Source organism: Lontra canadensis, unplaced genomic scaffold, assembly GCF_010015895.1.
Source record: "Lontra canadensis isolate GAN:19392208 unplaced genomic scaffold, GSC_riverotter_1.0 scaffold19, whole genome shotgun sequence".
Taxonomy (NCBI): domain Eukaryota; kingdom Metazoa; phylum Chordata; class Mammalia; order Carnivora; family Mustelidae; genus Lontra; species Lontra canadensis.
Genome location: NW_022631013.1, coordinates 20,080,126 through 20,092,309, shown reverse-complemented (window position 1 = coordinate 20,092,309; position 12,184 = coordinate 20,080,126). Strand labels below are relative to the sequence as shown.

General features: G+C 48.8%; 1 protein-coding gene across 3 annotated transcripts in view; it reads left to right on the top strand.

Moving 5' to 3' along the window:
- ABCA1 (ATP binding cassette subfamily A member 1) overlaps positions 1–12,184 on the top strand; it is a 125,352-nt gene that overhangs the window by 84,250 nt on the left and 28,918 nt on the right. For 2 of the 3 annotated variants that reach the window (XM_032860758.1, XM_032860759.1), the window contains exons 16-27: positions 171–392; positions 816–1,020; positions 2,036–2,149; positions 4,144–4,315; positions 5,321–5,452; positions 6,292–6,434; positions 6,632–6,769; positions 7,721–7,941; positions 8,964–9,042; positions 9,996–10,198; positions 11,549–11,597; positions 11,792–11,905. In XM_032860758.1, the coding sequence (XP_032716649.1) occupies positions 171–392; positions 816–1,020; positions 2,036–2,149; positions 4,144–4,315; positions 5,321–5,452; positions 6,292–6,434; positions 6,632–6,769; positions 7,721–7,941; positions 8,964–9,042; positions 9,996–10,198; positions 11,549–11,597; positions 11,792–11,905 (1,792 nt within the window). Of the gene's footprint in view, positions 1–170; positions 393–815; positions 1,021–2,035; positions 2,150–4,143; positions 4,316–5,320; positions 5,453–6,291; positions 6,435–6,631; positions 6,770–7,720; positions 7,942–8,863; positions 8,937–8,963; positions 9,043–9,995; positions 10,199–11,548; positions 11,598–11,791; positions 11,906–12,184 lie in introns of all 3 variants that reach the window. The other variant, XM_032860760.1, reaches the window with a different exon arrangement.

Below are 12,184 nucleotides of genomic sequence, written 5' to 3'. Positions count from 1 at the left end.
AAAGAGAGGGAAGTATACTTAATCTTCAGTTTCCTGGTCAGAACAGTGAGCAGCACTGCTCCTCCCTAATACCTCTCAGAGGAGTATGAATAAACCCTTTTTCCCACAGATCATGCGAGGACATGCTCGCTTATTGAGGCAGTGCATTTAATAGGTCTCTTCCTTCCCAGTTAGGGAACCTGCTGCCCTACAGTGACCCCAGCGTGGTGTTTGTCTTCCTATCTGTGTTCGCCGTGGTGACCATCCTGCAGTGCTTCCTGATCAGCACACTATTCTCCAGAGCCAACCTGGCGGCTGCCTGTGGGGGCATCATCTACTTTATCCTGTACCTGCCCTATGTGCTGTGTGTGGCCTGGCAAGACTATGTGGGCTTCACACTCAAGATCTTCGTGGTGAGAACCATCCCTGGGAAGTAGCTGCATACAGCCACCCCTGGTGGCTCACCTCCCTCTTGCAGTCCAAGCTGAGAGCAGAAAATGAGAGTGTGTGTCCGTGTCCGTGTGTGTCTGTGTGCGGGGCTGTAGAGGATTTTTGAGTCTTTGGGGCATCTTTGGAAGCATAAAATTCTAAAAGTTTTACGCTCTCCCGTGCATGCATTTCTGAAATGTGTGTGCATAATGAGGGGTTATAAATAGAATCCTTTTATATGCTGCTGGTGAGCCCACTCCCCTCAAGGGATCTATAGGTGAATCCTTCCATATCTTGTAATTGATCCACTTTGCAAATTCAAATTTCTCTAGGTGGAATTTATATTAGAAGTGTTAGGAAACAAGAGATGAAGAGATGGATAAGTGACTTTTGCCTCTTTCTCACAGAGCCTGCTGTCTCCTGTGGCTTTTGGGTTTGGCTGTGAGTACTTTGCCCTTTTCGAGGAGCAGGGCATTGGGGTACAGTGGGACAACCTGTTTGAGAGCCCCATGGAGGAAGATGGCTTCAACCTCACCACTTCAGTCTCCATGATGCTGTTCGACACCTTTCTCTATGGAGTGATGACATGGTACATTGAGGCTGTCTTTCCAGGTATATGGAGCTTCCACATACCTTTAGCTATCAGCTGGGGAAATGTAATTCCTGGCTGCCGAGCTCTGCCGTGTCTGTGGTAGAATTTCTGCAGGGCCTGGAGCTCCCTGGAAAGTGACTATGACTTTAGCCCCATGGCAAGCAAACAGACCAAGGAAAAGCAGCTGATGCTTACTACTGCTGTAGCCTTCATTTCTTGAGCCCTTTGTGCTGGTGCTGGGCAAAGTGTTGTGTAGACCAGGGGAGTTGCTCTTAGACCCACTTTTTTTTGCAAATGAGAGAACTAGGACTCAAGCTAACTGGCCTATGGACACATAGCTGGTCAGTGTTGGTGCTTGGAAGTGACCCCAGTTGGGTCATACTGGGTCACCTAGTCCAGGGGATTCCTCCTTCCAGTGCTGGCCCAGTTCTCTGATTCTGTATCCCTAGGATGAACCATCAGCAGAATTCCCTGAGTATAGCTTGTGAAGAGTAAGATATGTTAGCTTTAAGCCTTTATCTGTGATTTAATCAAATTAACATTCATAAAAATTCATTTTAGTTCTTCCCTTAATAAATCTCCTTGACCAAGAGTTGCCGTGGATAGATTTTTGGATAGATCAAATTCTATGAGAATGAGGTTTAATTTTTTCTGCTTCCCCTGGTTTTCCTCTGAGGGAGTGTATGCGGAACGTTCATTACCTCTACATGAGCTTCCTAAAGTGGATATGCCGTTTTGTATCCTACAGATCTGGGTTCAGATTCTGAGTCCTTCATTTACTAGCTGAGTGACCTCAGTAGGCTACTTATCCTTCAGTTTCCTCATCTGTAAAATGGGGCTGATAACCTGCCTTGTGGGGTTGTTTGACCATATAGTAGGTCTCAGGAGATGTGAGCTCCCACTGCCCCACCTCCATTCCAGGGTGCTACTGCCAGAGGCTGTGTCAAGGAGGGAGTAGTTCTGGCTGGGATACCTCGGGAATGCTAGGATGTTGCTGTGCTTGGCTTCCATCTTGGTTTTTATCTTTGCTTGCAGGCCAGTATGGAATCCCCAGGCCCTGGTATTTTCCTTGCACCAAATCCTACTGGTTCGGTGAGGAAAGTGATGAGAAGAGCCACCCTGGTTCCAGCCAGAAGGGGGTATCAGAAAGTAAGTGCTACCAAACCTGCCCTCCCCTTAGCCTAAGTGCTGTTGCCCCCACTGTCAGGAACAAAGGATGGCTTTTGCCCTTTAGAGAGTCTGAAACCACTCTAGGAGCAAAGAAATCACATACAGTGCATCTTTCCAAATTCTCCCATGACATTCATGTTCAGTGCTATTGTCGACTTATGGGGGAGTCGCTCTCTGGGTCCTTGAGGGACATTGCCTTTGTTTCCTTGGCTTCTAGGAAAGAGGCCCTGATATCTATACATTCACACCCCCACCCCCATGAACACACTGTTCATGATAAATTAACATCTAGGAAGAGGAGGTAAAGACAAAACTGTAGAACCATAACCTCGCTGCCTGCCTCGTCACAGTGATAGATATATGAGCCTGCGTAGGCTGACACCAAGTGGCTTTCAGAGCTCAGCCTGTGCTTCTTGATGTTCTCACCCTTCATTACTCAGGGCCCTAATCCTCTCCTGGCTCCTGATTGTAGGTGGGGGTGCCCACAGTTTAGCAAACTGTCTTTTGGGCTCTTTGCTCTGGTTCTTGCAGAAAAGCTATCTTTGTGCTAGTGTGGCTTCCTAAGTAGTTAATGAGTCCCTTTCTGCTGATCTCTTCTGTGCCTTCCCCAAGTTGCCAGTGGAAAAGTCTGCTGTTCTTAGGCATTCTAGACAACTACAACTGGCCCTTGCCCACTGTCCCACCTTTCCTGCTCTTCCTACTCAATCTCCTCTTTTTTTTTTTTTTAAGATTTTATTTATTTATTTGGTAGAGATCACAAGTAGGCAGAGAGGCAGGCAGAGAGAGAGGAAGGGAAGCAAGCTCCCTGCTGAGCAGAGAGCCCGATGGCGGGGCTCAATCCCAGGACCCTGGCCTCATGACCTGAGCCGAAGGCAGAGGCCTTAACCCACTGAGCCACCCAGGCGCCCCTTACCCAAACTCCTCTTAACACCAGCCTTTGGATTCAGTCTCCTAGAACATGTCCTGTTCTTCCACGTCCCCATGCCTTTGTATGTACTCTGTCCTCTCACAGGAGAACCCTTTCTCTGACTTGCCTGCTTTCCTCCTCCTTCCTCAAGATCTAGTTCTGTATCCCTACCCCTGAAGTAGTCCTTCTAGATTCCTAAGTAGTCAGACAGTTTCTCCTCCAAGATTGTGTGACATTGAAAAACAAACAAGCAAAAGGCCTTTCTATTTAAAATAATTATAGACTCATGGAAGTTGCAAAAAATAGTATTGGGGGGGTTTCCCTTGTGCCTTTCATTTTCGTTTCCCCCAGTGGTAATACCTTGCATAACTACAGCGCAGTATTGAAACCATGACATTGACACCTCCTTCAGACTGTAGAGTTTTACATGTACTCATTCATGGGTGTGCATTTAGTTCTGTGCACTTTGCCACATGGAGATTCATGTAATCAGCTCAGTCAAGATGCAAAACTGTTCCATCCAGACAGACTCCCTCATTCTGCCCCTTGCAAGCCATCCCCCCAACTTCTTCCCCAGTTCCTGAGACCTGTCAGCCACTACTCCTTTCTCCACATGGTATTTCCAGAATGTGATGTAAATGGAACCATATACTATGGGACATTTTGAGTTCGGCTTTTTGTCATTCAGCATCATTCCCTTGAGATCCGTCCAGGCTGTGATGTGTATTAACAGTTCACTCCTTTTCCCTGCTGAGTCGTGTTCCGTGGGCTGGGTATTCCACAGCTCTACGGCATCTTTAGATTTGTTTTTTAAACCGCTTTTAGCTTCCTGTGTTTTAATTGCTTGTCGAGTCTTTATAGACTGTGAATGTGCCTTTGTCAGTGAATTCCCATCTCCAACACTCCTGCCCAAATAGGCCCTAAATAAACGTTTGCCTGAGAAACCAGAAGTATCCGTGGAGAGAGGACAGTTGTGAGAGCATGAGCCGAGCCCCTGTGTCTTTGTGCCGTGCTCTTCAGTATTTGCCGTGGGTTCATTCCCATCCTGTCTTCTGTCTTCTGACAGTCTGCATGGAGGAGGAACCCACACACCTGAAGCTGGGCGTGTCCATTCAGAACCTGATGAAGGTTTACCGGGATGGCATGAAGGTGGCTGTTGATGGCCTGGCTTTGAATTTCTATGAGGGCCAGATCACCTCCTTCCTGGGCCACAATGGAGCTGGGAAGACCACCACCATGTAAGAGGAGGGTGTGACTGTCAGAGTCCGCTGTGGGTAGTTTCCAGAGTGCATTTAGAAATCAGGATGCAAGGGCACTGCATTGGTCACTGGGGCAAGGGCAGCAGCGCTGAGGGGAGGAGTTGAGGAATGTGAGATATTATCTCATCACAAGAGTGCTTTCCTCACTGCCGGTTTTGGCTAGATATTTTCTCGGCCTGAAAACAGCCTGGGAGCCCTCTTGGTGACCTTTCCCGTTTGGTTCTCAGAATTTTGCCCTGTTTCTGGAACCCTAAGGCTGTGACAGAAATGGTCTCCTTTTGAGCTGGTTTTATTAGAATTATGAAGCAAGAATATGGGAAGATTTGATATGTTGGAGGGAAGTAGTGATTTCCAGGAGCTCTGTCGCTAAGGAGGTGTGAGTAACAGCTGGCCATGTACTGCCTTTTCTGGGACCATTAGAGACCTATAAAGACCTTATGACGGGCAGCTTCACGAGGGAGCACATAAACACCAGAGTTAGCCTCAGTGACTTTCATTGCGGTCCCTCAACTATTGCCAAGGGCATATCTTTTCCTGTTTTTTTTTGTTGTTGTTGATGATAATGCAAAGTCAATATATGAACATTGCAGGTAATTTTTAAAAGGTACACAGAAATCCCACTGCCTAACACAAAACACTATTTTTATCACTCAATAACTTTTTCTGTCCATTTTTCATGGACATGATTTTAGACTTACAAAATGTATATTTCAAACTGTACTTTCTGTTGCAAGGTGGAGTCGTTAAAAAACACTTGTCCTGATAATGCCCTTTCCAACACATAGGACTTCTCCTGGTTATCCACTAAAGCAAAGACTTGTTTGCTTTGTAGGGGTCAGTTTGGGTCTGTTAGGAAGGAATGGGGGTACGTGTAGGGGGATTGATGCCTCTGCTGTAGGTGCCCAGGCTCTGCGCCCCGGCATGGAGCATTTCCAGGGGAATGGGGATAACACTGACTCTTGCCTCTTAAACTTTTGCACTCAGGTCAATCCTGACTGGGCTGTTCCCTCCCACCTCGGGCACTGCCTACATCCTGGGGAAAGACATTCGCTCTGAGATGAGCAGCATCCGGCAGAACCTGGGGGTCTGCCCCCAGCATAACGTGCTGTTTGACATGTGAGTACCAGTGCGCACTGAGAAGCAGACCCTACCTGCAAGTGTCTGTCATGAGTCATGGGCGGAGAGGGACTTAAGCATTCTACCTTCTGTGAGGATGGTGGGTCTCACCGCCCTGCACGGTGAGACCTGGTTGTCCTTCTGTTTTAGGAGAAGCAGGAGGTGAATGTCGGGTGAGAGATGTCCCATCAGTCCAGCTGGTGGGTGAGCCCTTGGGAAATGGTGCTTTCCATTACTGACCCTTTAGGGGCCAATTAGCCGGTCCCTTCTCCCACTACACTCTGGCCCAGCATTTCCTGCTGAAGACATTGCTTCCTTTCAGTTTGGCCTGTCTGCAATTCAGGGCCCCTCAGGGAGCCCTCGTGGTGGAGCTGAGAAAGACCTGGGCTCTGTGACCTTGGGCAAGGACTTCTCCCCTTCTGGGTCCCCGTTTGCTCTTACCTAAATTGAACAACTCAGGTTCATGCTCTCCACAGGGACCTCCCTTCTTGCACATTCTGAGTTCCTGGAGGGGGCTGCTCCAGGTGAATTCTGACCCAGTTACTTGGTCGATGGGGCTGTGGGGTGAGCCCCTTGAGGGCCTGAGATTAAACGTTGCAACTGCCTGATGTCTGGTGGCCAGGCCTGCTGGAACTAGGCTGGAACAGACCAGTTACATGCCAGCTTTGGCGTCTTCAGCAGTTCCAGTGGTTGCTTACCGTTGGTCTGTCTTGATTCTTCCTATTATTTTTCAGAAGTTGATAAAGTTAGAAAAGGTCAGGGAGGGGGCACCTGTTTTCTTCTGTTCTGGGTCAGGAAACACTGTGGGGTATGGAGCTGACCTGCCCTTGTGTCCCCAGGCTGACTGTGGAAGAACACATCTGGTTCTATGCACGTCTGAAGGGGCTCTCGGAGAAGCACGTGAAAGCAGAGATGGAACAGATGGCCTTGGATGTTGGTTTGCCACCCAGCAAACTGAAAAGCAAAACAAGTCAACTGTCAGGTGAGTTCCCCTTCCTCCAACACCCTGCCCCCCCCGCCATGGGAAAAGCAACAGCTGCCTCAGAGTTCCAGTGTAGGGGTGGGTGAGCAGGTCAGAAATGTGTCCCCGGCTTTTCCCCAGATGGGTGCCTCCATTCGTCTCTCAATGCCTCTGCTTTCACTGTCTGGGGCTGGTCCTGGAATGTCTCTCTCTCATAGGCGGAATGAAGAGAAAGCTGTCTGTGGCTTTGGCCTTCGTTGGGGGATCCAAGGTTGTCATTCTGGATGAACCCACAGCCGGTGTGGACCCTTACTCCCGCAGGGGAATATGGGAGCTCCTGCTGAAATACCGACAAGGTAGCTGATGTGTGTTTATCTCGAGGGAGGGAGGGAGAGGCTCTTGAGAGGTACGCCTGTGGCTGTGGCTCATGGCTGTTCTTGACAGAGCAGCAGAATTGCTTCTCAAGAACAATAAGGGACTTCTTTTCTTTTTTCTTTTTTTTTAAATTAATTTCTTTATTTGACAGAGATCACAAGTAGGCAGAGAGGCAGGCAGAGAGAGAGAGAGGGAGGAAGCAGGCTACCTACTGAGCAGAGAGCCCGATGCGGGGCTCGATCCCAGGACCCTGAGATCATGACCCAAACCGAATGCAGAGGCTTTAACCCACTGAGCCCCAGGGACTTCTTTTTTTAAAGCTCTATGCTCACCCATGGTATGGATGTGGAAGGAAAGCCTGATTTATAAGACACTTAACGTGTATGCCCTTCATTATCTAGGGGCTGGCAAGAAGAGAAATGGGGATAAGGGCATGGTCCCCAGAGCTACCTCTAGCTTAGAGCTTACAATGTCTATTGTAGCTGTGTTCCCTTTTAGACCGGTGACTGAGAACAGAGGCTGTGTCTTTGTTTATCTCTGTCCCCAGCATGGTACTCTGTATATGTTTGTTGAAAGAGTGGATGAGCAGATGAGGAATATGGACTTTGGAGCCAGTTCCCGTTGGCCCTGAGACCTTGGAAAAGTCATATAACTTGTCTCCATTTCTTTGCCTACAATAACAGTAGTGCCTGCCTCACAGAAGATTTAGTTAAATAAGAACGTATGCAGGCCACCCAGCACCCTGCCTGGTATGTGGCAAATTCCCAAATGAATGTTCCTATTCTGATTTCTGTGAGGATGGCTTTGCCACGCAGGCATCCAGATTCTTGTGCCTCAGTGGCCCCTGCTGATCTGTCTGTAGTTCCAGTGCTTCTGTTGTTGAGAACCAATAGGCCTCACTTGTCCCACATCCTTGTGTTTGTGCCTGGCAGGCCGCACCATTATTCTCTCCACGCACCACATGGATGAAGCAGACATCCTGGGGGACAGGATTGCCATCATTTCCCATGGAAAGCTGTGCTGTGTGGGCTCCTCCCTGTTCCTGAAGAACCAGCTGGGAACAGGCTACTACCTGACCCTGGTCAAGAAGGATGTGGAATCCTCCCTCAGTTCCTGCAGAAATAGCAGTAGCACTGTGTCATACCTGAAAAAGGTGAGTTGTATTTTCGGTGCTGGGCTGGTGCCGGGCCCAGGGAGTCAGGACTTGTTTGGCTGGGAGTGGCCTGTCCACATCCACCCCACTCTGCCACTTGGGGGGTCACCGTCTCCCTGCACTGCGGTCCCTTTGGAGTCACATTGTATTTCCTTTGTGGAAAGCTCAGGCCACATCTGTTCCTGCAGTCAGAGTGAGGTTGAATCACACATGTTATTACTTATGAACTTTTTTTTTTTAACTCCCGTCATCTCCAAGTGCAGAGCAATAGTGGGAGGGAGGTATTGTGATTATTATCTCAGATTAGGGAAATGAGGCTTGTAGGTCACTGAGCAGGTAAATAGCAGAGGTGGGACCAAACCCCAATAACCAGGTAGGTTTTCCTCTGTTCCACGGTACATGCCTGTGATTCATTTGTGTGCTGAAACCAGTGGCACCTAAAACATTGACATCCCAAACTTCAACTCCTATCTGCTTATTTACGTTTTAACTAGTGACCGGTTACTCGAAGTGTGAGGACCAGCAGCACTGGGACTACTTGGGAGCTTGTTAGAAATGCAGAAACGCAGGCCTAGCTCAGACTCACTAAATCAGAATCTGCATTTTAACAAGGTCCCCTGGTGGCTCAACAGAAATCAAGCTTTGAGAGGCCCCGAGCCAGACAACTAGGCAGGTGAATCCCATGCCTAGGAGGGTCAGTGAGTGGCTGGTGACAGCACTCAGCGGTCAGCTCTGTGCTGACCTCCCGTGCACACAGCACACACATGTCAGACGGGGGCTTCAGAAGCCACGGCTGCCCAGTCAGTTGCCTCCCAGGAGGAGCCACATGGTAGAGCCTCATGGAAGCCCTCCCTGGCGAAGGTGCTGGTGGCTGTACCTTGCTCGGTCCCTGACCCATTCTCACCTCCTTCTTTGCCATCAGGAGGACAGTGTTTCTCAAAGCAGTTCTGATGCTGGCCTGGGCAGTGACCATGAAAGTGACACGCTGACCATCGGTAAGGACTCTGGGGTTTCTTATTCAGGTGGTGCCTGAGCTTCCCCGAGCTGGGCAGAGTGGAGGCAGAGGAGGAGAGGTGCAGAGGCTGGTGGCGCTGACTCAAGGTTTGCTGCTGGGTTGGGGCTGGGGGTTGGAGTGGGGGTTGGGAGAGGGTGCAGCTTGGTGGCAGATTGGCTTAATGCTTGCTGGGGAGCCTGGAGCTTGGTGTGGCAGCTGGCAGGGCAGTGTCCCCGAGAGGCTGACATGACTGGGGGTGGAGGATCTCCTGGGGAATAGATCTGGCTGGACACTGGTGACCAGGGATGAGGAGCTGAGGGCCAAGCCCTGGGGAAGGGATTGGATCTCAGTAGCTCAGGAGACTGAGAGCCCAGGAGATGGAAAGCAGTCTGCTGGGTCTCCCTTTGGAGCTATATATAGGACACCAGTGTCACCAGTAACACCCATGGAGCAGAAGCCTTTACTGTGGACACCAGTGTCACCAGTAACACCCATGGAGCAGAAGCCTTTACTGTGTCCATCTGTGCCCAGTCCTAATACCTGGCGTTTTCCAAGGAGATGTCTCCTTCCACAAACTGTTTGATTAGTCCCTTATTGACATAAAGAGAAGGAGCCTCCTTTAGAAGGTTAGGAAGGGCGAAGAATCATTTAATTTTTCTTTACTCAGGTTTTCCATGGAAGAATCTTAGACTTTAGGCAATAGACACAAGACTTTCAACCTCTGAAAGTCTTCCCTCCTTCCACCCACCATTCCTTCCTTCAGCCCTTCGGTCCTTCCTTCCTCTCACCCACCCACCCACCTACCCACCCACCCACAATGTACTGGGAACCTATAGTGTTTCTGCCTTTGGTGATACAGAGGTGAGTAAGACCTAGTCCTTGCCCCAGGAACCCTCAGGCCAGAGATGAACACGTGGAAAGACTTGAGTATCGGAAATGGGTATCATGTGTGGGCAGCTGGCTTCTGAGGAGTAGGCAGAGGGAGAAGGTGAGGCATGGCTGGCTCTTGGTGGGAGGCCTCTGAGCCGGCTGAGCCGTCTTTGTGCTTTGGTCCCTACAGATGTCTCTGCCATCTCCAACCTCATCAGGAAGCATGTGGCTGAAGCCCGGCTAGTGGAAGACATTGGGCATGAATTGACTTACGTGCTGCCCTACGAAGCTGCCAAAGAAGGGGCCTTCGTGGAACTCTTCCATGAGATTGATGACCGGCTCTCAGACCTGGGCATCTCTAGTTACGGCATCTCGGAGACCACTCTGGAAGAAGTAAGTTTGGTGACTGACTGTTTGAGTAGAGCAGGTTCCACAGTCCCAAGGCCAGACAGGTAGCCTCCTTTTCCCCCAGAGGAATAGGATTACCATGGAACTGGTCATTTGAGTCCTTACATCATTGATTTTGGGGTATTATTGGCCACAGTTAACCCTTTAAAGTTGTGGTGGAAGATAGCAGGAGAGCTGTATTAGGATGGCTCCCTGACATGGCTGTGTTGTGGCCACGCATAGGAAAGAGCCAACATTTATGGAAAATCCACGTGTGCCTGGTACTGAACTGGGTGTGTGGGGTTGTTTGTTTTAATTATTGTAGGGGCTCCTGGGTGGCTCGGTTGGTTAAATATCTGGCTCTTGATTTTGGCTCAGGTCATGATCTCAGGGTCGTGAGATTGAGCACTTTGTCAGGCTCCGTGTTCAGCTCAGAGTCTGCTTGGGAGTCTCTCTCTCTCCCTTTCCTTCTGTCTACCCCCACCCCCATCCCCCCACCCCGCTTATGCATACCCTGTCTCTTTAAATAAATAAAATCTTATAAAAATCATTGTAACTTAATATTATTCCCATAATAAGATGATAAAGTGGGCACTCGGGGATACTGAGCAGGGGTCAGCATTGAGGGTTTGGGCTACAAAACCCATGCTCTCTTCACTGTGTAGCAGTACCACCTCCCTTTAGAGGTCATAGCTTCATAAACCTGGAGTGCTGGAAAGGATACAAAAGTTGTCTGGCCCATTGGTCCCCAGGCTTGGCCATAAGAGAAATCATCTGTGGGGTTATTATTGACAATAGAAATTCTGAGTCCTCAGCGCCAGGGTCTTTGGATCAGAATTTCTAGAGGTAAGACCTCAATGTCTGTGCTTTTATTACATGCTTTCTGGGCCGTGGTCTGTGGTTCAGAGTTTAGAAATCATTGTCTAGTTCACATTCTCTTATGATGTTTGAGTCCCTGCCATACTATTTCTAGTAATGGGAAACCCATCATCTTTTGATCATTTGGTCATGGATGACTTATCACGATGCTGGCCTACTCAAAGATCTGGAGGCCATACACCTGGAAGAACCCAAACATGCTCCCTGTAGTTTCAGGACACATTTCTTCTCTGGTGTTCTAATGTCCTACCTTTAATTTGAAAATGATTGTCTGGATTGATAGTTCTCACAACTGGGAATGTGTTCTCCAGTGAAAAATGCCTTCACTCCCAAGTGACTGGCAAAGTATTATTGATAAATGCAGCTTTCACTTTTTGTCTTCAGGGGCTAACAAGCCACTCAGTAATGTAGTAATCATGGCGGTGATGGTTGCTCTCATCACATGGTGCTTATACTGTTCTCACTCCTGTTTTTCAGATATTTCTCAAAGTGGCTGAAGAGAGCGGGGTGGATGCGGAGACCTCAGGTAAGCCTCTGGGGCGACTGTACGCTCTCTGGGCAGTGCCTCCTGTAGGCTGTCTTAGCTCCCCAGTAGTGTGCCTTTCCCTTTCACTTGTTTTATCCCCTCCTTACTTTTAGTGTATACGTTTGTGACAGATGAGGATGCCTTGTTTTGTTACAAATAAAATAAAATGTGGAATTCTTTCCTTCTGCCTGCAGATGGCACCTTGCCAGCAAGACGAAACAGAAGGGCTTTTGGAGACAAGCAGAGCTGCCTTCGCCCATTCACTGAAGATGATGCTGTTGATCCTAATGATTCCGATGTAGACCCAGGTCTGTTTGGGCGAGATTTGTGTCCCATTGTTTGAAAGTGAATTCTTGTCTAGTATACTCCCATGTTTCCTTTTAACGAACGGCCTTGAGCATGGGATGATAGATGCCTACAGGGTCCAAAGGGAAGTGGGAAGATGAAAAAAGCTGCATTCCTTACAGCATTGGGCAAACTATCAGATCTGAAGGATCCCACCCTCATCACTTTCTTCATTTAGTTGAGATCTTTCACTTGAGACAAGTATAAAAGGATGGCCCTTCAGTCTTCTGAATCCATTTATT